This window comes from Culex pipiens, chromosome 1, assembly GCF_016801865.2.
Source record: "Culex pipiens pallens isolate TS chromosome 1, TS_CPP_V2, whole genome shotgun sequence".
Classification (NCBI taxonomy): domain Eukaryota; kingdom Metazoa; phylum Arthropoda; class Insecta; order Diptera; family Culicidae; genus Culex; species Culex pipiens.
The window spans coordinates 137,585,277-137,612,500 of NC_068937.1; the positions used below are offsets into that span (position 1 = coordinate 137,585,277).

At 40.6% G+C, this 27,224-nt stretch overlaps 1 protein-coding gene across 19 annotated transcripts in view; it reads right to left on the reverse strand.

Moving 5' to 3' along the window:
- Positions 1-27,224, reverse strand: part of LOC120425072 (uncharacterized) — a 34,233-nt gene that overhangs the window by 5,950 nt on the left and 1,059 nt on the right. For 3 of the 19 annotated variants that reach the window (XM_039589462.2, XM_039589464.2, XM_039589461.2), the window contains exons 1-5: positions 9,480-9,685; positions 8,379-8,619; positions 5,951-8,270; positions 5,465-5,792; positions 4,840-5,406 (exon numbers count right to left, since the gene is read on the reverse strand). In XM_039589462.2, coding sequence (XP_039445396.1) covers positions 4,840-5,406; positions 5,465-5,792; positions 5,951-8,270; positions 8,379-8,410 — 3,247 coding nt within the window. In that variant the 5' untranslated portion in view covers positions 8,411-8,619; positions 9,480-9,685. Of the gene's footprint in view, positions 1-59; positions 3,959-4,839; positions 5,407-5,464; positions 5,793-5,950; positions 8,271-8,378; positions 9,374-9,397; positions 9,703-26,522; positions 27,221-27,224 lie in introns of those variants that run through there. The other 16 variants (XM_039589456.2, XM_039589459.2, XM_039589455.2 and 13 more) reach the window with 13 other exon arrangements.

The following is a 27,224-nucleotide window of genomic DNA, read 5'->3' on the forward strand; positions in this document are numbered from 1 at the left end:
TGTCGTCGAATGCTTTGGTGGCTTGTTCAGTGTTCTGAATTGAATAGTAACACGTGGTTGTTGTTTTTTTCCATATCTGTTGTATATATGTATTTACAATACGTTTCTCTTGTATATGAAATCATATAAAAAAAAAATCAATCAATATATATCATATCACTTAGGTTAATCTGTTTTGATTCGTTGCTTGCAAATGGAAGAGTATTTATTGTTCGATAAAATGCTTGCTGATAATTTGGCCTTTTGATTGCTAATTTACACATAAAAAGTATATAAAATAAAACATAAATACAATGTGACATTGTTGGACCTTACCGGATTAATGGAATGCTTAGAAGATAAAAAAAAGTACTTAGAAATCTATCCTTTCAACAAACGTGATTGTGCGTTCCGTTGTTTTTTGTTTTAATATTCTTGCGTTAGTGTGTTGTGTTACTGTGCTTTTTGTGAACATGTGCATCCGACGACGTTGCAAAGACATGGCTGGACCCGGGACTTGGCGTATATTCATTGCTATCAACCGTCGAAGAGGACACTGCACTAGCGGTCTCTACATTGCTAGTGCTGGATGTACTAGCGGTAGCCACTGCACCCTTTGCAGCCTGATACGACCCATCCAGACCCAGGGGATGCTTCCGCTTGAGCGTGCTGTCCCGGCTGCTTACCCCACCTCCACCTCCACCCGTCCCACCGAGCTTGCCACCCAAGTCCTGCTTGCCGTTGCGTCCGTATTGATCCCTACCCTCGGTCTCCAGGCACTTGTTGGCACTGTTGACCAGCCCGCTGGACATCAAATCCCACTGTCGAATGTTTTCTCGGTCAATGTCGTACTTGGTCTCGTCCCTCAACACCTCATAAACGTCCGAGGTCGTATCCGATGAAGCCGAATCTGTCATGTTACTATTGCTTGCCAGCTGTACGTACACGTCATTGTCGTCACTCGAGTTTTGCGCCTTGTGATGCTTCTTCATCGTTTGCGCCTTCGTCAGCAGAGCATCGTTCACGTAGGTCACATCCCGAGTGATTGCCTTCCCCGCCTGACGCTGCAGATGTTTTCTGTTCAAAGTGGACAACTTGGACTGCATCGAAGAACCCGCATTCAAATGATCCAAACTCTCCATAGACTTGGCGTGCATGTGAGATGCCCGGCGCAAGTTATCCCGCCACAAACTATCCTCCTCCCACAGTTGATCCCCACTGGCGGACATTTCCGTCGATATGTTCAAACTACTCTTGGAGGAAGCACTCGCCTGATTGCTCAAAGCTGCCAGCACTTGATTGCTACTTGGACTGTTGCTAGACTTGAGTATCGACGCCAAGATCGACGTTGACGAGTTCACCTCTCCACTGACCCGTGGCTCCTCCAGCTGACTAGGCTTGTTGTTCATCATCTTGTTGTTGTAATAATTCTTACTGTTGCTCGACAACGACACCTCCAACATCTTGTTCACATTCTTATCAACCATACGATCCGACTCGTAAATATTGCGCTGATCAATTTCATGATCCTTCTCCGCTGCCGTCAAAATGTTCGCCGCCTTCACGTGACTTATCGGATTGTGAATGTGCGAAATACCTGCCTTCTTCACCCCAACCTCACGTTGATTGTTCAACTTCAACGGATACTTGATCCGAGCCAAATCCGAAAGTTTGCTGATATCGGACAGCGGCGAATCCCTACTCTGCAAATCCGAATAATAGTACGGTGCCGAGTCCGACAAATTGCTATTGCCCCTACTATGTGCCGGAGTTGTCGTTTGCGTCAAATCAAACACCGTGCACGAACTGCGCTGATCCAAATCCATCGAGGACATCGTCGTCACCGAGTCGACAATTTCAATGTTCAAGTTACTTCTCCCAGCCGCCATCAAATCCTCCGACTCGCAACGAGCGTCGTGGATCGACAGATTCTTCTCCTTCAACGGTGACAGCGTGACCTTCTCGTGAGCCGCCACATCTTCCAGCGAATCGTAGAACGCTTTCGCTTCATCGTCCGTCCGATTACCCGTAGTCGACTTGGCACGCGGTTGCATCTCCACGTTCTCGTAGTAAATACTGTTATCGTGGCCATTCTTGAACGAATCCATCGCCGGCAAGTTCGTCAAACTGTCGTGAATCCAGCTCATTCGACTTGAGCTGTTCTTCTCCGAATTCACGTACACGTTCTCCAAATTTCCCAAATACTGATCAAAGCTCGCGTTCGACAGCGTCTCATCGATACTGTACCCGCCCAGAACCTGAATCTCATTCAGCGAATCCTCCGAAATCGGTCTCCGCTTGTTGCGCGTCGCAACATCCATCTTGGAACTGCTCCGTCTCAACTCGATCGACTCCGTCTCGGACAACGAGGTAGAAGTGCGCCGACTCGCATCATCTTCAACGGCTGGCTCTACCTTCAACCGCCGGTACAGATCATAGTCCGACGAGGTGTTCGACCCGTTGTCGTACCGGCCGTCCACGTTGTAGCACGATCCAAGGTACAAATTGCTTTGCAAGCTCGATCGGTTCGATTCGTAGTGATTCTTGCTCGACTGGGACTTGTTGTCGATGGACCCGGACAGGCTCGTCTGGCTGGGCTGGCGATGATCGGAGGGGTTGAGCAAGGAGCAGCGCGAGTTGGACTTGGAGGATCCTTTGTCGCGACGCTTCACCGTGTCGAAATTCTCCGAGAGGAACATTTCATCGTTGTTGTGCTCGTCCAAGGGCAGGGCGGTTGTTGGGATTGGGGGTGGAGACACGATCTCACTGTCCGAGCTGTCGATGCAGTCTCCGAGCGGAGTGCTTGAACTGGCGCCCAAGTAGTAGGACGCTGGACGGAACGTGTCCGACAGGCTGAACCGCGAACGAGCGGCTTTGATTTTTATTTTGTCATGATCCTTGGCCGATTCGTCGTCGGCATCGGAGCTGTCGTCACTCTTAAGGTAGCTATTGTTTGATTTAAGAATATCTGGCAAGTCGTTACGTTTGTTGTGCTTCTTGGAGAGGGTGTTACGATCGGATTGTTTCTTCTTTAGCGTACTGGTAGCCGATTCCGGTGCGTTCTTCTTGCTAGACCCACTCACATCGGGTTTTGGCTTCTTCTCCAAACTGTTGCTGTGCAGTTGGGACAACTCCATGTACAACGGTTCCTGGTCGGCTTTCGGTGGACTATTCTGTACCATGATCATTTCATAGGTAGACTTGAGGTCATCACCAAACACACACTTTCCACCGAGTCCGTTGGTCATTTCGATGTAGGTGTTTTCATCCTGAGGATCTGACGTTCCCTTCTGTATGGAATTTAAGATGTCCATTGCGGTAAGCTTCATTTCAGTTACCTCGTTGGTTAGTACTGGTTTCTTCGGCGTCATTGGCATGTAGAACGATTGGTTCTCACTGCTCACGTCAATCATATCGTCACCTATGGTCGTCTTGGTCTCGTCGGACACTTCCGCTTGCAGCGCTTCGTCCAGGTCTTCGTCGGTGTACTCGAACGACATGTCCTCAGCGTCGTCTTCGTTAGAGTGCAGTTCTTCGGGAGACTTGGTTTGCTGGTCAGTTTGTTGTTTCGTCTGCGGTTGCTGTATGGGCGATTTCAGTATGGAACTATGGTCGTAAACGGGTTTGTATTTGGGTGGCTCCAAGGGAAGCATCTTCTCCTTGAAGCTACCGACACTGGTCAAGGGTTTGGCGGTCTTGGGAGTGGACGCGGCCGCGATCGAATTGTTTTCGTAAATGTTTGAACAGTCGTCCGTGTCGTCTACCGCTACGCTGACGCAGACGGTGGCAGAGGAGAAAGACTGTTGGGAGGTGTTCAGGGTGTCGTCACCCGCGGAGGTACTGGGAGGTGGGGGCAATTCTTTAGGGTCTAGATCGGACGCTTCAGCTGGGGGTACAGTTTCACTACTTTCTAGCTCTGCACTCGCGGAAGCGGACACATTTGGGGTTGACCTTCCTGCCGGCGTATTTTCTGTTCCATCTAGGGGTTGGTAATATAATACAGATAATACAAAGTATAAGATATTGGTTGTGCGTGGGTTGTGGTGGTATTTTTTTTTTGCTTTGGATTGGTACAGCTGGAAGAATACAGTTGGCTACACTACATACGTGTATCATCGTTATTTTTAGCAACAGGATTCAGTTTTTTTTTGTTTGTTTTGTGGGAGTACTGCGTGTAGACAGAGACAGAAGATATTACCGCCCAAAACCAGTGTAAAACCATTCAGATCTACGTGTTTACGGTTATTTAACAGGACAGCCGAGTATAGATGGGGTGAGAATTTTGAAGAAGGCTCGCGTTCTCGCGTGTGGTTCGGGATTCAGGATTTGCTTTTGAGGAGCTATGGTCTCGTGAGTGAGTTTTGTGAGTGCGATGGGTTGTGTATGGTTGTGGCTTGTACGCGGCAGGAAGGTCATTGCTAGTGCCCGTTCAGTTCCGTTCGCCAGTCCAGATCATTTTTGCTGTTCTAGAAAATCAACGGTAGAACGCAGTGAAACTAAGAAAAGAACGAAATCAACGAAACAACGAAATATAACGAAAAACCAGCTTTTCAAAGCAAATCCAGAATTTGTCAGGAATACTTGTATTAGCGCTACAAAGAAAGAGGAAGTTTTTGGAAATAATAGGAAGCAAAACCAGCAACGAAGCTGAGGTGTGTGTGTTATATCCTGGAGCTGGGGGGAAAAGGGCTGCAAACTTGGAGAGGTTATTTTCCGTTCGCTGATTAGTACTAATGTACACTAGAAAGGAGCAGTCTAGTATGGAAGGACCTGCCAGAACAATGGTTAGCTGATTGTCACTAAGAAATAATAGGATCGTTCTACAACAGATAGGAAGGTTCAGATAGCTGGCCGACTTACCTTCATCGTCTGACGAATAGCTGTTGTACTCCAGGTTGGATTTGTTGTCAACCCTTAGGTGCTGCATTTGCTGTTGTTGTAGATGCTGCTGCTGCTGCTGTAGTTGCTGTTGCTGGTGTTGAGCTTGCATTTGCTTCTCCTGCTCCAGGTACATCTCCGCCTCCATCTGCAGCTGGCCAGACTTGCTCAAGAACGGGTTACCAGTGGATCCGGGCGAACCGAGTCCCAGCTGTTGGGCTTGCTGTTGAGACATTTTGCGCGTCAGCGGCGACTGGAGCATTCGTTGCTTCCACTCGAGCAGTCGCTTCATCGACTCTTCCCGCTTGCGTTCGCCGTCCCGTGCCGACGGATCTTCCTCTTTGCGTGGAAGCCGGGCGCTGGCCGACCGAGCGAATTGTTCCTGCTGGCTGGGATACTTTTTGAGGTTGTTCATCGTCATGCGCTGCGCTCGCGGGACACTTGCCGAACCCTGGTGCAGGACGTTTTCATCGTAGTCCAGTCGACCGTTGGACGAACTCGCACCTCCGTAATAACCATCGCGTGGAACCGTGCTGGAGTTGACGGCGCCTAAAAAAAGTCCATGTGAATTAGATTGTGAGCAGCGCAACGTCCGATCGTAACTTACCCGGCACTTCCTTCCCCGCTACCGCTCCAAGGTTCGCGGCCCGCTGCAGGTACGACGCACTCTGCATTCGCATCTTCTCCGCGTAACTCGCCTCCGAGTAGTAGTAGTTGTCCGGGGTTCGGTTGATGTCCAGGCTGGACTTGGGCCGGGGTGCTCGAGCTGGTTCGCCGTCCTTTAGCTTACCGCCCTTGACGCCGTTTAGGGAGTTGGCGCCGATCGGGTTGCGCGCCTCGTACTCCAGAAAGTCAGCCGAGTGGGGTCGCGGGATCGTCGATTGGACGGGCCGGGCCCGCATCTGTACGTGCTGCTGCTGTGCGGGTGAGTTGTTCTGTTGAATGCGTGGGGTGTTTTGGATGGGGGTGGGGTTGGGATGAAAAAATGGGTTGTTGGTTAGCGGTGTTAGGATGTGCGTGCGCGATTTCGATCCGTTTGTTAACACATGGGTTGTGAGTCACACAGAGAGACACTGAGGTACACGGAACTTACCTCCAGATAGTTGGGAGTGTAACGCATGGGCATGTTTTGGCCGTCGTAGCGCAGGGGGCTCATCGGTCGGCGGTAACCTGCGGCGGCGGTGGCTGCACTAGGTGTTGGATCTTCCGCTGGAAGAGACTTGGACAGCATGGTCAGGTTGTAGATGTCTTCGTAGTCGGACATGTGTTTGTCCAGGGCGGCTCGCGGAGGTCCGTACGTGTCCGGTGTTCGTCGGTCCGCGTTCGGGTACATGAAGGGGTTTGTGAATGCTCGTTGTGGAGTTTGCTGCATAGCTAGCTGCTGAACCTGCTGTTGGACTTGCTGTTGTTGCTGAAGTTGTTGGAGTTGGGCTTGTTGTTGTTGCTGCTGCTGGATCAACTTTTGGATGTACAAGTCCCGCTCGATTCGCTTGACATTGCCGTAGATCGCATCGTTGTAGACAGTTTGGCCACCACCAGCACCGCCAGGACTTGGATACGCGTTCGGGTCGTACCCTAGATGTTGTTGTTGCGGCTGCTGCTTGATTTGGGGTGATTGCTGCATAAAGCTCGAGTCAGGAGTTTTTCCGTAGATTTGCTGCTGATCCTGGTCGTATCGCTCGGATGGGATGTGTTCGGGACTCGGGGAAGAGTACCCACCGTCGTTCGCTCGGCGTGGTTTGGGAGGTGCGTTGGCGTACAGGGGTTGCGATCCACCTCCGTTGTCGGAAACGGGCGTTACCGGTCCTTGGGATGCTCCCGTCTTGCACACCTGCGATTGGTACGTTTGAATGCCAGAATCGCTGTTGTCTCCGCTGCGTGCGTTGTTCGAGGGTGGACTCGTTTCGGACTCGCTGCTGCCCTGCATCATTGTGGCCAGGGTCAAGGCCCGCACCCAGTTGGTCATGGATTCGCCCGTTTCGGCGGCGAATACGAACGTCCTCATGTTGGTGTGTTCGCACTTGAAGGCAAACTTGCGGTAGACCTTGTCCTCCGGGAAGCACGCGGATATCTTGTAGGATGGGAGCAGGACGGTTCCGAGCAGTTTCTCCTCTTCCTGGCTTTTGTAGTAGTAGAGGATGTACTCGGACAGGACGAACCAGCGCCGTCGCCACACTTTGAGTCCATCGGAGCCCTGTTTGTAGAGCCAGCCGGACATGGAGACGGGCGCGTTGAGGGGTCGCTTGGTGACGGGAGATTTGAGCGTGTGTACGGGACCACTTTTCCGGCGTTCAAGGCCGTCGTGCGACGGCGAGGACATCGAGTCGGAGTTGGGTGATTTTTGGTTTTGTTGCTGCTGATTGTTTTTGACGCCGCTGATTTGGGTCTGGCAGGCTTGGTTCACCACTTGGCCGGGAATGTTTTGCTGGATGATGATCTGGTTGGGGGCGGGGGATTGCATGTTGTTGGGCGTTTTGTTGATCACCGCGTGGATGTGCTTCTGCTGCTGTTGCTGGTAGAACGCTTCGTTGATCGCATGCTGGTTGGTGGCCGCCGTGGCACCGTAGTCATGGATGTTGGCATGATTCGTCAGCTTCATGGGACCTTGGGCCGGCTGGAAGTGGCTGGTCAGGTTCAGACTCGATGGAGGGGCATTTCGCTGCAGCTGTTGTTGCTGGTGTTGGATTTGCTGTTGGTGCTGCTGGGACAGGTTTTGAAGGAGGTTCTGCTTCAGGTGATAGTTGGGAACGGGTGGATTGAGCTGCTGACGAAGGGCAAAGGTTTGCTGCTGGTGGGCCAACGCTTCCGTGGCGGTTTTAATCTGGGCCTGGATCTTTTCACGCTGCAGCTGTTGGAACTGCAGCTCCAGCTTGGTGAGTGGCTGCGGTGGCCCGGGCTGGCTTGGCGTGTGAGTGTGCTGCGTTGGCCTGGGGGCAGTCTGGTACAGGCGTTCCCGCTCACCACTGCCACTCGACGGCGAGCTGGTTTGGTAGATCTGGTCAAAGTGATAGTGACTTCCGATCGTGTTGTGGTGATGTTGCTGCTGTGATGGCTGCTGCTGCTGCTGCTGTTGCTGGCTCGAGCTGGAGTATTCGCTAAGGTACAAACTGTTGCTATTCGATTTGGGACTACTGTGGGCGCTAAGATGCTGCTGCTGTTGCTGCTGTGCGACTTGCTGCGGGGGTCGAATCTGGTGTGGGTAGTTGATTTGGGCAAAATTCGACGCAAAGCTCTGGTACTGCGGGTGGTTCTGAAAGACCGGCGATGCCCGCGAAGGCCGATAATCGGCGGCATTCTGCTGCTGCTGGAAAGTTGGTGGCTTCGTCTGCGGAATCGGTGCTAGGTGAGAGTTGGCCTGCTGCAGCTGCTGGAGCTTCTTGCTCTCCATCGTGGTGAACGTGGGTGGATCGATCCTGTTTAGGGAGGAAAAAAAAAGAAAGTCACCCGCAATTAGTATGCATCGCACGTGGTTCTTCTCGGTTTCGATTTGAAAATTGTCTGCGGTGCGGCGGCTCGCTTACCAATCCCACAATTGCCAAAGGCAGTTAAACATTTTGAGGCTCGTGTTTTTTTTATTTGTTATGCGAACGACACTTTTCAAACAATTCCTAAACTACTTATGTATGCGGATGAGCGTGAGTTTTGTGAATTCGATAGTAAAAAAATGCACGATTACTAATGCCGCGAAGCGTTTCGCCCAATTGACCATGCTTGGAGACGACGACGTCTAATTGAAATTCCATCACATCCTGTCGGCTGTTCCTGGATCGCGAGTTGAAGAAATGAAAATATGAGCTACACTTTGGAATGTGCATACTAATCGCAACGAGGTCCGTCCACCAGACGCGCCACCGAATGGTGGCGGCACCTTCAATCGAACATTTTAAAATATTTATGCTGGGCTGCGGATCTCTCCCTCCTCGTCCAATAATTGCGAGTCAACGCCCGTTCCATGACCCAATTTGATGATGTCCGTCCACCAACCAACATATCTATGTGCGCTCTATGCTCTATGTGCAGTGTGCATCCACCGAAAGAACGAACGAACGAACGAACGAAAGGTGCTCTGCAGAAACTGGTTCGTTCTGCATTCCACCCCTGGTCCAGTTGTGAGTCCACCAATTTTCCCTTAAATATTTCGCATATCAAAAGAAAAGCAAAACGAAATACTCCAGAAAGGGGAGGCCATCTCGGAGCAGCAGCAGCACTTGAGCCTACCCCTCAGTCGGGTGGAAGAACCATATCGCACCTCTCTTTCCTGGCCACACACTACGCATAGCATCACACTACAGTCAGACTGACTGACTGCCTGACTGACTGTTTGTTGGTGGTTTCTCCTGGTGTAGAAATTTTCCTACACGGGAGGGCACATAAATCGATATTCTTTTGCTTAGGTCGGAAAAGCAGCAGCACTAAGATGCTTGGCACTCTAATGAATTTTGCGCAATTTTCCGCACCCAGGGCCATAAATCAGCCAGCATTTTCCATTAATTGTCCTCGCCTGAGACCAGTGCGAAAAAAAAAAATGAAAGATCATTACTATTTTTACTAGATATGCACAGGCAAAGGCCGAACGGTGAAAATGGCCAAAATATCACACCTCTCTGCCCACTCGCACTCACGGAAATCCAACGCCAGGAATCATTCTCAAAGTGGAAAAATCATCCCAATAGTGTAGAAAAGGACATTTTTAAAAATAGAACAGAAAAAATCCTAATTTATCCAGTTAATACGCCGCAGTTCACACACGCTCTCACGATTGCACGCGCTGAAAAAAAAAATCGGTCCCCGAAAAGACTCGCGACCAACCGACTAAACTAACTAACTGACTGAAACTGAAACTGAGGTTGGCATGCTCACCGTTCCTCGGTGATTGCAAATCTGCAGAAAGAAGGGGTGATGAAGTAAAGTGTGCTTTCAGCTCTCCCTCTCTCTCTTTCGCTGGAGATTTTCCCTGGCTGGTGGGCGCCTTCTTGAAACCACTTGACCAAGACTCCTGGAAAATGTTCTCACCCTATCTCGCTCTCTCGCTCTCGCACAAACTATTGACGGACGAACGCGTTCTGGATGTCCTGGCGAAAGTACAACAGAGAGCGGCGCCAGCGAGAGAGCGAGAGAGTTGTAAATCTGCGAGATTATCGATTTTGAGAGGAGGATGGTTGTGAGGATTGACGGGGGTTTTTTCTGATATTTGGTTCGAAAACGGGATGTCAAGTTGTCGGGAGATTGAAAGCACACGGATGTTCGAAAAAGCTCGATTGAAAGTCGAGTCAGGAATTTGTTTGAGAAGTTCTTTTTTCAAATTATCTTTTTTTATTTATTCGTCTTTAATTTGCTTCAAATTGTTTCATTTCATTAAAAAACCTAATTAATAAAATTATATTTTTTTCGAAAATACACAACAATGTCATAAATTAGGAGGGAAAGGGGCCACGCAAACCATCATTTGAAGTTTGTATGGAAAAAATCGTCTAAATATGTAGAGAATAGCAACTGTTTCCGGTAGGTACTCAGATATGAACCATCCTGATGTATATAAAAAGTTGTTAAATTAATATTTACTTTTAAAAATCTACAAAAAGTGTCTTGATATTTTATGTTAATTTCCATTACAAAAATAAACTTAACAATTTTATTTTGGTTGACCGAGTTAAATTAGAAATGCAGTATTTTTTGCAATGTACAAGAAAGTTTTGAACATATTTTGACAAACCTAAAATGTTATGATAAAAAAATTTAATAGGAAATGTGAAAAAAAATAAATGTGAAGAAGGTTGTATCATGGTGTTATATCATTAGAGAAAAAAACTTTTATGAAATTACAATGTTTTTTCTCACAAAAATAAAACTTTCGTCAATACTTAGAAATTTTGGAAACTTATGATTGCAAAACAACAGGACAGTTGTACAATGCATTTTAAAACACTTTTTTCATTCAAATGTTGAATAGTGGCCTATAATTCAAAATGGTTACCTTTTTTTAACAAAACGAGGATTTTAAATTTATCATAAATGCTAGTTCTTTAACGTCAAAAGACTACAAAAACTAAGATTTGTTTTAAAAATTTTCTTTTTCCACTTTTTTTCCTTAGCAAATTTCAATGGCGTTTTTCCTTCTTTTGCCAAATCCATTGTTAGAATATCCAATTAATACATCAAAATGAACTATTGTTTAAATCAAATTGGAAAGAACTCAAAGCAATTTTAAGTAAGAAGAAATAAGAAATTGTGAATTAATTATTTACTAATGAAAATGATTTAATTCAATTGACAATTGAACAATTTCCATCCAATTTTAAGCTTCAACGAAATAATTTAGTCGAAAAAAAAAACATATAAATTTAATTATAATTTTCTAAGAATAAGGTTATTCTAGAAACTATTTCAAAAAATAAATAGGAACCCACATTATGTGAACTAACATCATGTTCAACGAAAACAAAAACATAGGACAACTTTTCACAACAATCGAAGCTCGCTCGCACACATTGCGTGTGATGCATAAACAACAAAAACAGTAGTTCCGTTGCATTGCATCATCTCTCACTCTCACTCACACACATATGGCGCGGCAAACATCAGAACGCGAGACAAACGGAAGAACAGATCAGTGAGCAGGTGGAGGTGGAATAGCGAGGGTGTGGTGAGGTTGTTTATAATTTTGTTTCGTTTTTGGTGTACATTGTATTGTGTGTCTGTGTCGGTCTCGCTGCAGTTGCAAACCCCAGACTGAACGACATTCATTAGCTGCTCTAGTGCTCGTTGCGGCACCCCCTTCCGGTTTAGTTTTGGATTGTGTTCTAGACTACATATGTGTGTTGTACTGCTCAGAAATGGGTTATCTTTGCTGGTGCGGTTGGGAAGCGTAATGGGTTCTTGGGCACGTTTTGTCTGTTCGACGTTGACCCAGCTGTTTCCGGTTTTCGATTGATTGATACTGATAGAAATTAATTGTGGCTTTGAGGAAATGTTATACATGTAACCAGAAATACGCGAGAAGTTACACAATTTCCAAGAATAAATCAAACTGACTTTTCCCAGCTCCACTCAAAAACGACAAAAATTTGATCTTTGACTTGAAATGCCATGCGTCTCCTTACGGTTTCGACGAAACAAGCCAAACGAGGCCGCACATGGTGTTTAAGGTTGCTGGGATCGTAAATCACTTTCAAACGGCGCCAGATGAAGGGTGTGTGATCCATTTTTAGATTTTTTTTATATCTGCTTAGCAGCTTGACTTTCTCCCACCTCGAACGATGTTTTGATTCAGTTGAATGGCAAACGGTCATGGTTTCAACTTGACCGAAAAAGATCAAGGATTGATAGAATTTTTCGATGGCATTGGAATTTAGTTAGTTTTTCTTTCAAGAATAAAAATCAGGAAAGTTGCCAAACAAGTATAAAATTAAATTTATTTTTAATTTTCTTTTTTTATAACTCCTAAAAAGTTGATATTTTTCTTGAAAAAAAAAACACATTTTGTTTTTTTTTATTCAACTTTATACATTTTTCTAAAATTTAGAATAACAAATAAAAATCGTGTAATTTCATTTTTTTTAGTAAATTGAATCTATTTTGTGTATAAAGGCCTCAATTTGTCTAGAAGGTGCGAGTTAATCACATCAAAAATTGGTGTTTGAACCAAAATTAAATGAACTTCTAAATTTATTTTGATCTTTGAGCAATTCCAGCCCAAAACGGGAATTTATCTGGTACCGTAAACCGGGGTGACTTTGATAGGATTTCAATTTATTTTCAGAATATTTTCCAACGGGTAAGGTTTTTCTTAAGATTATTATTTTTAAAACATGTACTGGGGTAGGCCACACCAAGTCCATGCACTATTTCGGAAAAAAAGTTTTTTCAATAATGTTTAGAAAAATAGTTACGTTAAAAATTCTTAGTTTGAATTCCGGGGTGACTTTGATAGTCATAGTTTTTCTTGTTAAAATCATATTTAAGATGTTCAAACTTCATTTGTACGTTAAATGTACCATCACTAAAGTAGCTGATATAGTATTTAAGAAAAAAATCAATGTTTATATTTAGTTAACTAAGTGTATAAGCTTTTAAGCAAAAAACATATAAATTTTAGATAAAATTGTTAAAAAGTCGGAATTTTGCCTGAAATTTGTTAAAACTAGTTTTGTTTATAAAATTATCGATTTATATTGCATTTTATACTGAATTCGAAGCACGATTCACAAGTTTTCACATTTTACATGAAATTTGTTCAACTGAAATTGCCTATAAATTTAGAGAGTTTTTATAATTGTGTTTCAAAAACACATATTATTTATTATTTACAAACTTTTTTAACCTTCTCCTAGTGAAAAATTGTCCAAAGAATCCGAAAATTCAATCCGTTTTCCGATTTAAAATCATGTTCATTGAGAAAATCATGACACTTTGAGAAGTTTAAAATAATGACATTCATCAACATATTCTTAACTATAGTTAACTAACTTTTTAAACCTGTCAAAATTTTATAAAAAGTTCTTCTTGAGGTACTTTGAACACTTCTCTACCACGGTCAGTATGTTTCTAAACCATTCCTTACGTATTTTAATTGTACTCTTCATTTTGCGGAAAAATCGCAAACCTATCAAAGTCACCCCGGCTATCAAAGTCACCCCGTTTTACGGTATTTTTGTACCCGACTCTCTCCGATTTCAATGAAACTTTTTAGACATGTTATCCTAGGCCTATATAAGCCATTTTTGTGTATATGGAGCCAATTGTACTGAAAAATGACATTTGAGAAGGGCGTAAGTGTTTTAATCGTATCAAAAAGCGGTCAAAGACAAACTTGTAGGTAATTTGATGGGCTTTCTGAAAAAATACACTGAAAGAAAAATACACGCCAATTTTATGAGAATTGTCAATTTTTAAGTTAAAAAGTTAAATTTTAAGGTTATGTCACGATTTTTTTGTGAATTTAGCCTAAATGACTCACGAAAAATGCAAAATGGTATGTCTCTCCTAAAAAAATCCGAAAATCATTTACCAAAACTGTTTTTATGGTTAGTGGTCTAAACGTCAAAATTTTCAAAAACCGATAGAGAAAATCGATTCCCCAGACAATTTTACATAAAAGTTTCAATTTTGACCATTGTCCTATGTCGAATCAAAATAAAAATGTTGCAAAAATAGGTTTTTTAGTGGTTTTTGGCAATTTCTAAATGACAGACTTGATTTTTCAGTATCGTAAATATTTTTACCGAAAAGCTCGTGCAATTTCCCATAAGTTTGCCTTTGACAGCTTTTCATTTTGACTCGTTTTAATATTTACATAAGCTTATATACTATCCAGGTTTTTACAACACTGAAAAAAATATTCTGTTTTCAGTTATGAGCAATGTAATTAAGCTTATATCTGTAAGCCCTTACATCCAACAGAAAAGCTGTCAAAGGCAAACTTATGGGAAATTGGACGAGCTTTCCGGTAAAAATATTTACGAGACTGAAAAATCAAGTCTGTCATATAGAAATCGCCAAAAACCACCAAAAACCTATTTTTTCAACATTTTTATTTTTAAAACCGCTGTATCTTCACAAGGATTGGACATAGGACAATGGTCAATATGGAGACTTTTATGTAAAATTGTCTGGGGAATCGATTTTCACTATCGGTTTTTGAAAATTTTGTTGGTAAATGATTTTTGTATTTTTTTAGGAGAGACATACCATCCTGCATTTTTCGTGAGTCTTTTTGTCACATTTTAGGCTATTTTCACAAAAAATTTGAACGAAAAAAAATCGTGACATCACCTTAAAATTTAACTTTTAAACTTAAAAATTTAAAATTCTCATATAATTGGCGTGTATTTTTCTTTCAGTGTATTTTTTCAGAAAGCCCATCAAATTTCCTACAAGTTTGTCTTTGACCACTTTTTGATACGATGCAACGGCTTCGAGATACAGTAATTTTTAAATTTTAAAATACAAAAATATTTAAATAACTTACGCCCTTCTCAAATGTCATTTTTGAGTACAATCTGCTCCATATACACAAAAATGGCTTATATAGGCCTAGGATAACATGTCTAAAAAGTTTCATTGAAATCGGAGAGGGTACAAAAGTACCAGAAAAATTTCCGATTTGAGCTGGAATTGCTCCTTTAAACCGTAATTTCGATTTAAATTGATCGAATGAACGTTATTTGAAGTTGCTTTTTTTAAGTTTTAAATCAATTGTAAAGGTTTGTCTGTTGAAATATTTATTTTCAGGTGATAATTTATTTTTTTGGCTTGATCAAGAATTTTGTGGGAAATTTGAGATAATTTGATATATTTTCTTATCTATTGCTCCGATTTGTATTTTTGGCGATTATGGTGGCCCTATCCGAAATAGTGTGGTCCAAATAATTATGTATCTCAGAAACGACTGAACAAAGTTTAACTTCCACGTTGCAAAAAGTGATTAGTTGGATTTTTAATAACAAATACTATGAAATTACAAAAGCATAGCTAAATACAATTATTATGTCATTTTTTGAAAAGATATCATTTCGGTACATTAATCCAACTTCAAGCACTCTTCTTCAGCCAAATCTACCTGGCTGTCTGGATGCTTATTTTTTGCCATACTTTGTGAGAATAGGTCTCCCTAATGATGATCAACATAATTACAATTTAGTTATTTTTTGGCAAAATAAATTCAGAATCATTCTAAAAAACCAAGCGCCTCCTTGGATTCAGTCTAAGAAAGGGTGATTCAATGGAGGCACTCAGAGGGTAGGGCAAAAACTCAGCAATTTTCGATATTGAATTTCAAAATTTTGAGCTGTGTTATCTCTATTAAGTTTATTGACGTGCTCAGAAAGTTTGTAATTTATATTATTCGATTTTATAACGTATTAAATTGTACGAAAAAAATTCCTCAACACTATTGAAAAAATGTTTACAAACATAACAAATCGATGCTGAGTCAAGAGACCACGCTATAGCGACCACATTGTATAGCGTTCGCAGAATAGTGGGTGTGTGTTTTTGTGCCACCCCTTCACTCCTTTTTGCCTCCTCCATCACCGGAATGTGTTCAATGTCCCACCACCCGTCCAAACGACGCTGAACGGGGTAAAAGGGGACAACGCAGCAGCAGCAGCAGCAACGGCAAAAAAGGGAGCGTCACAATAATAGAACGCGGTTTGGCCACAGCCTGTTGAGGGTTACGCGCAGCAATCGACTCGACTCTTGAGGGTGGCCTCGGCGGCCCAGAAGTTGAGCCGAGTTGGCTTAAATTACAAAGTCCGGTTGTTTTTGTTTGGTTTGGCTGGTCATTTTACTGTTCTTTTAAGGTTTTGTTTTGTTTTCTTTTTTGCTGGTCGTGGCGACCAACCGCCATGAAAGTGGTTCAACTCTGACGCGGTATGTCGATTAAACAATTTATAGCTGGACGGACGCGCGTTCTTCAAGTTCTGGTGGATTAACATCTCACCGACATTAACCGTTAGAAGACGCTAAAGCATGCTGCAAAGACAACTAGTCGTAAACAGAGCGCGAACCAGACGCTTAGATTTTTATCAATTTCTCCGCATAAATCATTTATAGACCCCAGCCGGAGTTCGATTCCAAGCTTGGCAATTAAAAGCGGCGCTCGGTTCCCGAAAATAAGCGCCATTAATTTACGGGGAAAAATCACAGTTTTCGCGTGCGCTGGCAGGTGCGATGCCTTTTTAATCGAGCCCCGTAATTTGGCCAATTTATTCCGCTGGAATTGTTGTTTCATTGACGACGACGACGATTGTGAGGCGGTTGCGTGACGAATTGTAAATGTTTGCTCGAGTGTTTTGGTTCAAGTGCACACACAATCAACGGCAACAACACACAAACCGTGGCGAAAAATACACGCCCAGGCGCAGAGGTTGGGCGAATTTTCCCGAGATGATTTACGAGCGAAATTAGTTTGCAGCTTAGCTATCCAGCTTAGCGCTGCGCGAGAGAGTTGTCCTCGAGGGGGGTGGTGGGTTAAATGGAGCAATGAGCTTTGCTGTTGGGAGAGATCATGTGGCGCGAAATAATGTGGCCAATTAAGATTGGGAGTCAAACAAACAAACGTTTGAAATTTATCAGATTCAATAATTCAATTTTGAAAACCAATAAAATCTAATGCCGTTTCATTTAATTTCAAAAAGCCAATAAATATAACATGAAATCGCTTAAAATAAGGATTTTATTGCCATTAAAAAGTATTTATTTATGTCTCAAAAGGTTGATGAATAAATTTGATAGAAAGTTTAAATAGGTACTTCAATTAGAAATTTGGCTTTGACCATATTTTCTCCTCTCTTTAAGAAATCTCAATTCTCCGCAATTCCGCAATTTGTTGCTCTTATTTGTAACTTATAAGCTTATACTTTTGTTCAATAGCAAAAAAAATATTGAACAACAAAAATTCAAAAAATAAAAAAAATATGGGTTATTCTCTACCAACTCACAAGAAATCGGGAAAAGTTGCCCGACCCCTCTTCGATTTGCGTGAAACTTTGTCCTAAGGGGTAACTTTTGTCTCTGATCACGAATCCGAGGTCCGTTTTTTGATATCTCGTGACGGAGGGGCGGTACGACCCCTTCCATTTTTGAACATGCGAAAAAAGAGGTGTTTTTCAATAATTTGCAGCCTGAAACGGTGATGAGATATAAATTTGGTTTCAAAGGGACTTTTATGTAAAATTAGACGCTCGATTTGATGGCGTACTCAGAATTCCGCAAAAACGCATCTTCATCGAAAAAAACACTAAAAAAGTTTTAAAAATTCTCCCATTTTCCGTTACTTGACTGTTAATTTTTTTGGAACATGTCATTTTATGGGAAATTTAATGTACTTTTCGAATCTACATTGACCTAGAAGGGTCATTTTTTCATTTAGAACAATTTTTTTCATTTTAAAATTTCGTGTTTTTTTCTAACTTTGCAGGGTTATTTTTTAGAGTGTAACAATGTTCTACAAAGTTGTAGAACAGACAATTACAAAAATTTTGATATATAGACATAAGGGGTTTGCTTATAAACATCACGAATTATCTTGATTTTACGAAAAAAAGTTTTGAAAAAGTTACTTTTTGCGTTTCTCTTTGTTTCGTCGTCCGTGTCTGTCGCGGGTGACCATGAACGGCCATGATCGATGACGACCAACTTTTTCAAAACTTTTTTTCGTAAAATCGCGATAACTCGTGATGTTTATAAGCAAACCCCTTATGTCTATATATCATTTTTTTTTGTAATTGTCTGCTCTACAACTTTGTACAACATTGTTACACTCTAAAAAATAACCCTGCAAAGTTAGAAAAAAACACGAAATTTTAAAATGAAAAATTTTGTTCTAAATGAAAAAATGACCCTTCTGGGTCAATGTAGATTCGAAAAGTACATTAAATTTCCCATAAAATGACATGTTCCAACATTTTTTACAGTCAAGTAACGGAAAATGGGAGAATTTTTAAAACTTTTTTAGTGTTTTTTTCGATGAAAAATACGTTTTTTCGGAATTCTGAGTACGCCATTAAATCGGGCGTCTAATTTTACATAAAAGTCCCTTTGACACCAAATTTCTAACTCATCACTGTTTCAGGCTGCAAATTATTGAAAAACACCTCTTTTTTCGCATGTTCAAAAATGGAAGGGGTCGTACCGCCCCTCCGTCACGAGATATCAAAAAACGGACCTCGGATTCGTGATCAGGGACAAAAGTTACCCCTTAGGACAAAGTTTCACGCAAATCGAAGAGGGGTCGGGGCAACTGCTGTGTGAGTTGGCGGAGAATTACCCATATACAAAAAAATACATAAAAAATAAAAATGACAAGAGCAAATATTTTAAGATTGTCTTTAAATCTTAGGAAAGTGCGTAATTTAAACTGATTTCAATCAAGCAAATCTCCCGACTCTTTTTTAAATATTTTCTATGCTTTTTCATTTGTCATTTTGCATGTTTTTTTTCAAATTTGAACAGCTGCAAATTTTTTTAAAAGTTTATGGTAGCCAAATTTAAATGGAAAGTGTTGTGGAGTTTTTCTGAGAAACATTCAAAAAATGTTTGGGAGTTTTATGTAAATATCCCCATAAGTAAGAATCCCTTTTTCATTCTCATTCTCATTTTTAAAATAAATGTTTGCAAGAAAGTTAATTGCAAGAAAATTAATGTAATGAAGTTTTTATGCTTTTTCAGGAATTTTAAATTATTTTAAAACCAGAAATATGCAGCCCAAACCTACTTAAATAAAGTTAAAGTTTATATCTGGAGTTTTTTATAAAGAGGTTCGATAAAACAATTTTTTTTTTTGCCTTCTGGTTGTTTTTGAAACAGTCTTGAGTCCAGGGTACAGTCCAGACTCGATTATCCGAAGCCTCGATTATCCGAAGGTTAAATAATAATTCGAATAATTAAATCATGAACAAACAATTTTTTTCTTTTTTTTTATTTCTTTTTTTAACATCAATTTCGAATTCTTCGACCCCAGTTTAATCAAATTTAAATGGTTGATTGACTTGAAAATTTAAAAAAGTGTTTTCTCAATATTTCATCAACCGCCATTGTGGCCGCCATCTTGGATTTAAAAATTCGAAATCCCTTTACAGTAGTTTAGAGGTCATACTTAAGCTCGAAAACTAAAAATAACGAAACGAAAAATGTTTTTTTTTTCTTGATTCGATTATTCGGAGATTCGATTATCTCAAGTAATTTTTTTTCCGAGGCCTTGGGATAATCGAGTCTGTACTATTTTCAAAAACACTCGAAAAGCACAAATATAAAAATTTGCTTGATTAGAACATAAAAATAAAGTATCCGGATTTTGAATCATGACGTTATTGAACTTGAAATCAAGTTTCACTTTCATTCAAGTTAGCCGCACACCTTTTCTTAAATTGAAAAAAGCTTTTTTTTGCTGGTCATAAGGGACTCAAAATCAAGCAATTTTGTTGAAAATGTTTCATAGCTTTCCTAATGTGTCAGACATTACACTGCACCAGCGAAAGTGACCACCTCCCCCAGATTAACCAATTATTACCAACAATCAGCACCCCCATTTAGGACCAATTCAGCCATTTATGCTACCACAACGGTTGCCCACACACACGCACTCGGGGCCAACAATCACATGACGCGCCTAGTAGGTGTAATTGCGAGCAATTCTATTATTAATATCGATCGCCACCGATTCGGTGTGCCGAAAAAACACACTAAATAAATCAAAATTGCATCTCACTCACACCGAACCGGCCGCTGTTGAACCGCTGCTGCTGCTGCTGCAATCAAAAATCAACAACAAACTCGCGGCGAGATAATTCCAGCATCTTCAACAAACTTCAACCAGCTGATCTACCAGTGTGTGTGCGAGTGAGTGTTTGTTGGGTGGTTGTGCATCCCTATTTTTGGCGGTTACGACTCGCGATGGCGCAGAGTTCAACCCAAAAGTGACCTATTAGCGGAGATAATCCGATTAATTGCTCTGGCCAAAGGTTCAGCTCGCCATAACCGTTTGAAGAAATTAACACACGTCACACCGACTGTTTATCTGACGAATCAAGCTCATTTAATTTCAACCGCGGTTTGGAATTTTGTGAGCGAGCTTTTTTTTTCTCCAGAAATAATCACCTAATTACACGCCGCGCTCACATGTGTGTGAGTTTTCTCTGTTTTGGCACAAACATCTGCATCGGACGACGACGACGGCTACTACGATGGGAAAGAAATGAAATAAGAGAAGAGAAAAAAAACAGCAAGCAGCATTTGCGTTTTTGGTGCGGCGAGCCGTGGTCCATTTCCTTCTTACTCAATTTCGTTTATGGGAGATTTTATGTGACGCCGCGTTACGCGCGTTCGTGGTTTGCTGGTTGAAATCGAAATGTCGAGAGGTGAGAGCCACCACGGGCACGGATTTGAAGGGAAATGGCGCACTAACGAGCGTTTAGTGGGTTTCCTTAACTCTTTTCCTTTCTAGGTTGATGGATTTGAGGGGAAAAAGGGTCATAACGGGTAATGGGGAGATCATTCGGATGGGTTCATGATTTTTCATGAAAATTTGAGGTTAGGTTGGGTCCAACGCGCAATTTCAATTCACTACATTTTTTACTCAGAAGTCTGTGGATATTGGAATGATGTTTGCTTCAAATCCCGGCTCGGACCAACACAACTGGTGATCTTTTCTCTTCTGGAGTCGATTGCTTAGTAAAGGGAAGGTAGTGTATCGTCACAAGCTGGACCTTATTACGACACCTTAGAGAAGGCGACCTAAGAAATGTTAACATTAACCTTAACATGTTATCATTAAGTTAAGAAATAGCCACTGAATCCGCTTTGTAAATGCGGCTCCAATACTCTTCATTAGTCATGGGAAAAATTTACTTACTTTGCTTGCCACAGGTTTTCAAGGCGTTATCAAAATAAGTTCTGTTTTTTTTAATTTTACAGTATAGCAGTACTCATTTTTTGCTGGTTGTCAATATCAGAGGGACAATCGAATAAAGAAGCATCAGTTAATATTGCATCGTTCTAAGGTTCAATTCAATTTAATTTCTCCTGATGTACATCTATGTGAGAGAGAGCCATTATAGAAAACTAAAATAAATGAATGTCAAACTCCCATTAAACCTCCGTTTCTTAAAATAAAATATCATTGCAAGCGATGGGAAAAATAAATTTTGACATCCTGTTCATATTATTGTAGCAAATGAAATCCAAGGGGCCATCGAGGAAAGGATTCATCAAGCTAGAAAAAATATCGAGGAAAAATGTCATTGAAGCATACAGCTTTAAGAGAATGAAGATATATAGAATAATATCCAGAATTTTTTTTTTCGAAAAGGACCTATAAACTATTGTCTTTCATATGTTTATAGGACCTATTCAAAAAAAAACTCTAGATAACGTCATGATTCGAAATCCGGACACTTATTAGCTTATCATTATCGTTTTAGCTGAGCAATTCTCTACGAAATCGGTCTTTTTTCTTCAACTTTAATTTTTGTATTTTTTAATCCGACTGAAACTTTTTTGGTGCCTTGGGTATGCCCAAAGAAGCCATTTTGCATCATTAGTTTGTCCATATAATTTTCCATACAAATTTGGCAGCTGTCCATACATAAATGATATGTGAAAATTCAAAAATCTCTATCTTTTGAAGGAATTTTTTGATCGATTTGGTGTCTTCGGCAAAGTTGTAGGTATGGATACGGACTACACTGAAAAAAAATAATACACGGTAAAAAAAATTTGTGATTTTTTTATTTAACTTTTTATCACTAAAACTTGATTTGCAAAAAAACACTATTTTTAATTTAGAGGACATAAAATGCCAACTTTTTAGAAATTTCCAGGTTGTGCAAAAAATCATTGACCGATTTATGAATTTTTGAATCAATACTGATTTTTTCAAAAAATCGAAATTTTGGTCGCAAAAATTTTTTAACTTCTTTTTTCGATGTAAAATTGAATTTGCAATCAAAAAGTACTTTAGTGAAATTTTGATAAAGTGACCGTTTTCAAGTTATAGCCATTTTTATGTAACTTTTTTCAAAATAGTCGCAGTTTTTCATTTTTTTAAATTAGTGCACATGTTTGCCAACTTTTGAAAAAAAAATTGAAAAGCTGAGAAAATTCTCTATATTTTGCTTCTTCGGACTTTGTTGATACGACCCATAGTTGCTGAGATATTGCCATTCAAAGGTTAAAAAACAGGAAAGTTGATGTTTTCTAAGTCTCACCCAAATAACCCACCATTTTCTAATGTCGATATCTCAGCAACTATAGGTCCGATTTACAATGTTAAAACATGAAACATTTGTGAAATTTTCCGATCTTTTCGAAAACAATATTTTCAAAATTTTCAAATCAAGACTAACATTTCAAAGAGGCCAAACATTCAATATTACGCCCTTTTAAAATGTTTAATGTTGCACGTCATAAGTCATTCATTAGTGTTACATAATAAATGATGTAACATTCGGAAATATTTTTTGTGTGTAAGCAACAAGTTTCAAAAAGGAGAATTTTTCCAAATAAGTCATACATGTATACGTTGGAATAATATGATTAGTGCTGAAATAAAAACAAGGTTTGCAACGAGTAACCTAGCAAAAAATAAATAATTCAAGATAACAGATTTTAAAGTGAAGCTTTTGTTTCCCCGATACCAAAACAGTAGCAAAAAATTTTACTTTTCGATACATGTGCTGAAAATTTGAACTTTTCTGCACTGAAATGGATGCAATTTCCACAAACTTTCTTTTCACCAAACTTTTTGATTTTCAACAGTGTTTAAAAAAATAGCTGCGTTGAAAATATTATTTTTGCAATTCCGTCGTGAAACTACTTACTTTTCCTGTCATTCTTGAACGAAGAAATACCCTACTTTTCTGTACCAAAAATAACAGAATCGAATAGCAACACTTTTCAAAATAAATGCTGAAAAGTAACACTTTTCAACATTTTTTTGATTTAAACGATTTATTGACAAAATACATGAAAATTCGACTTAAAATTTCACTCAATGGGTGTTTTTCGAAATTGCAAAAAATGTTGTATGGAACTCGTTGCAAAACTTGATTTTTTCAGCACTCGTCGTATTTATCCAACTCGGTGAACCTCGTTGGATAAATGTACGACTCGTGCTGAAAAAATCCTCTTTTTGCAACTTGTTGCATAAACTACTATTTTACATCAAATGTTGGTGCTATAGTTTCAAAGAAAAAAATGTTTTTTATTTAGTTTACTAAGTTCATTAGCTTTTTGATAAAATACACACAAATGTATGAAAAAAGGGGAAAAAAGTCAAAGTTTTGCTTTTTTTTTTTAACTAGTTTTGTTAATAAATATATCGATTTATACAGTGGACTCTCTCGTTATCAATATTGAAGGGACCGTCAAGAGCGGGAGTTATCGAATTATACAACGAAAAATCGAAGCAATCTATTGGAAGGAACAGAAAAAATATTGACAGCTGGAGCAAGAATGATATCGAGAAGATCGACTGCTGCATTTGCATTTTAAACTGAATTCGAAGCACTAATCAAAAGTTTTCACATTTTATATAAAATTTGTTCTGCTGAAAATGCCTATTATTTTAATTTTTTTTCGAATTGTGTTTCGAAAATAACATTAAATTTATTATTTACAAAATCATTAAATCTTCTCCTTGTGGCAAATTGTCCAAAGAAGCAAAAAATGCATTCCGTTTTCCGATTTCAAATCATTTCATCATTAATTCATCAATATTTTCTTTGTTATAGTTAACTAACTTTTTAAACCTTTCAAAATTTTATGAAAACTGCATCTTGAAGTTCTTTGAACACTTCTCTACCACGGTCAGTATGATTCCGAACCATTACGCACGTATTTATTTTGTATTCTTAATTTTGCGGATAAATCTCAAATCTATCAATTCCACTTGTAGGTATTTTCCTGATCTGTGGACTCAGAAGTCTAATTTACTGACAAGTCCAATAGTGTAATTTTTGATAAAAAAAATACCATATTTTCAATTCACAATATTTCGATATTTTTTAATGGTTCCGGTAAGAACAAACAAAGAGCAATACATACATTGATACATTGATTTTCAAATTTGAAACCTAAATGCTCTAAAAATATCCCGATTCGCCCCAGATAACAGTACAATTTTATACAATGTATTCTTAGTAGTTTATAACCGATTGTGCCTTTTATATCAAAATTTTAATTTAATGCAATAAGTATTTTTTATTTGCCTATTTTTTTTAAAGAAATTTTAAAAAGGGCGGGGAGGGGGGCAAATACAATTGTTTTGTTTTCAATTAATTTGTTTTTTTTTTATGTCAGACCTCAACTTTAATTCATTTTTATTTTTGTCACTATCTTCTAGCGATAATCACTCCCCTTACAGTAAAAAATTCCATCCAAAGTACCACTCAACGTAGGGGAAATATACCCTTTCTAATCAAACACCTATCTTCGTCATATGGAGAGTGTGATGCTCGATTAAAGCTTCAAAAATACTATTTAGACTATAAACTTACCAGCAACAGCACTGCCTCGAGTAAGCACGCAAATTTATGCCATTTACTGGCCAAAAAGATCAAATTTAATGCACTTTTGATCATAATTTCTATTTTGCGAGACCATTTCTCATCATTTGGTGGCACACACATCCACACGCAAGATCAGAGGTTAACTGCCTAACGAAAGTCGCCATCAATATCTTTTCACTTGCGCTACTGATTTCAAAGCGCTTAAGATATAAAATTGCTTCCAACTACCGGCAACATTTTCTTTTGCCCATTAGTTAGTCACTCACTTGAAAAATGATCCCGAAACATGTAAATAATTAGCAAGCGCCATAAAAAAAAACAAACGCACCAAGTCTTTTGACGTTTCAAATTTGACCACCCATTCCAATCAAAGGCTGAAGAAAACCGAGCGAGAAGCGAAGGCAAATAAAGAACAAGGGGTGGCCACCAACACCACCAGCAGAGCTTGTGGTGTTGTCAGGAAACTTTCTCTATAAATGCTACTTTCGTGAGTGTTCGCTTAAAATTTCATAAATTTTGGCAGCACTAAGCAGACCCAAAAGAGCGTTGGAAGAAAAAAAGAACTAAGCTGACAATAGAAAAATGGGCGTGGCCTAATGCACTCGACTGATTAGAATGCACTTTTGAAATATTTTTTTAAATGCTTGTAAAAGGAATAGCATAACTTTTAATAAAAGTGAAAATAAACAGAAATGCTCACACAAAGTTGCTCTACTCGTTGGTGTACTTGGTTTTAGTAAATTTCAAGGAACACTCCAGATTATCCAGCATCATTCAAACACGACCGCTTATTAGGCTTAAAATGGGTATATTTCCCCTACATGCACATTTTCCAGCGCTCGTTATTCAATTGTTTCCACCCAACTCAAAAAAACACAAAGTTCGTTTATCAGGTAAGTATTACGTTGAATTCTCTGCGACACACACCGCACCTCACGGACAAATCGTTTCGTTTGTTTATTTGTTTGCTGGCCACTGTCCGTGCCTTTCCACTCCACACGGTGGCGCGTATAAGGCTTCCCCGCGTAACAGCCTTTGTTGTTCTAAATTACACAACACTCTCTCCCCTCGAAGCATGTGCCTGATATGGCTCGAAACAATTTCAAACGAAAAATGCATCCATTCAAACACACGACTCCGAGAACAATGCCCTGCCCTCGTCACGACGACGACGACACCGACAGGTGTCCAACGAATAATTAAGGTTGGAAATTAAAACAAACGGATGGACGCACCACCGCCACACAACAGGTTAAGGTCGATTTTGTGACCGTGAAAAAAAAGCGCGCTTCGGGTCTTCACGGTTTGATAAGTGCGCACTGATTAAAATGCAGCGACCTTGTCGCGTAGCGACGAGATGAGCCCGTTGATGAAGTCAACGTCTGGCGGAGGGTCATGGATCTGATGTAGAGTCGTTGCGCTTAAGGGTGGCGAGATGCTGATGGGACCGCTGCGTACAGCGGAGTAAAAAAGAACGGGCAAAAACCCGAGGGGTCTCAGAGACGTTGGTGGTGTTGGTTCCTTAAGTTGGGTTTCTTCTTGTTTTTTTTTTTGCTGAGCGCGCGCTCAGTTCAGCTCGTTTGGGTCGGTCTTGGCTCGAGATGTGTTTGTTCACACGAACCCCCTCGCGCGCGCACTCATATGAATACTAAAACCTACCTTTTGCTTCAACAGCCTTCTTCTGTGTGGTGTGAGCATATGAAGCATTCCTTTCAAAACTGGTATATCGATGTGACCGCCCCGGAGTTACATTAGTATTTAAGCGCAGAGTCACTGGCCTATTTAGGGGCTTTTCTTTGCGTATTTTTCCTTCTTTGAGCTGGCTTTTTGACTTTTGAACATACTTTTTTTTCACTTGAAACTGGGTAGAATTTGGAGCACAACTTGGGTGATTCACTGTGTTGACCTGCCCATACGGGGAGGGGGGTTTGACGTCCTTTTGGGATCGATTTCTGGCACAGCTTTCACTTTATGCAATTACACACTGTTGTAATTGAATCAGAACGGACGAGCGCTTTTCCGATCGATTACGGTTGACCTGCGACCGATTCTCGACTCGTTTCGCTCGAAATGGCACCAATTTTCACCGATTTTCCGAGATTTTCCCCCGTACGAGAGCGCTAAATTCAAATCTAACAGGCTAATGAGAGAATTTTTTAAACGTGTCACTTGCCACCAGCCAACAGGTAATACCAATCCACATCACACTCTGCTCAGCTCAGCTTGGTTCACAGCAGAGAGCAGTCCAAAACCGTCGTCGTCGTCGTCATACTCTTTGGCTGATTGGGCTTGTGGGAAGGTAGAAGTCACCGCGCAGAGAGAAGCAAGGTACACGAGAGGTGAAAAAGAAACCGTAGAGTT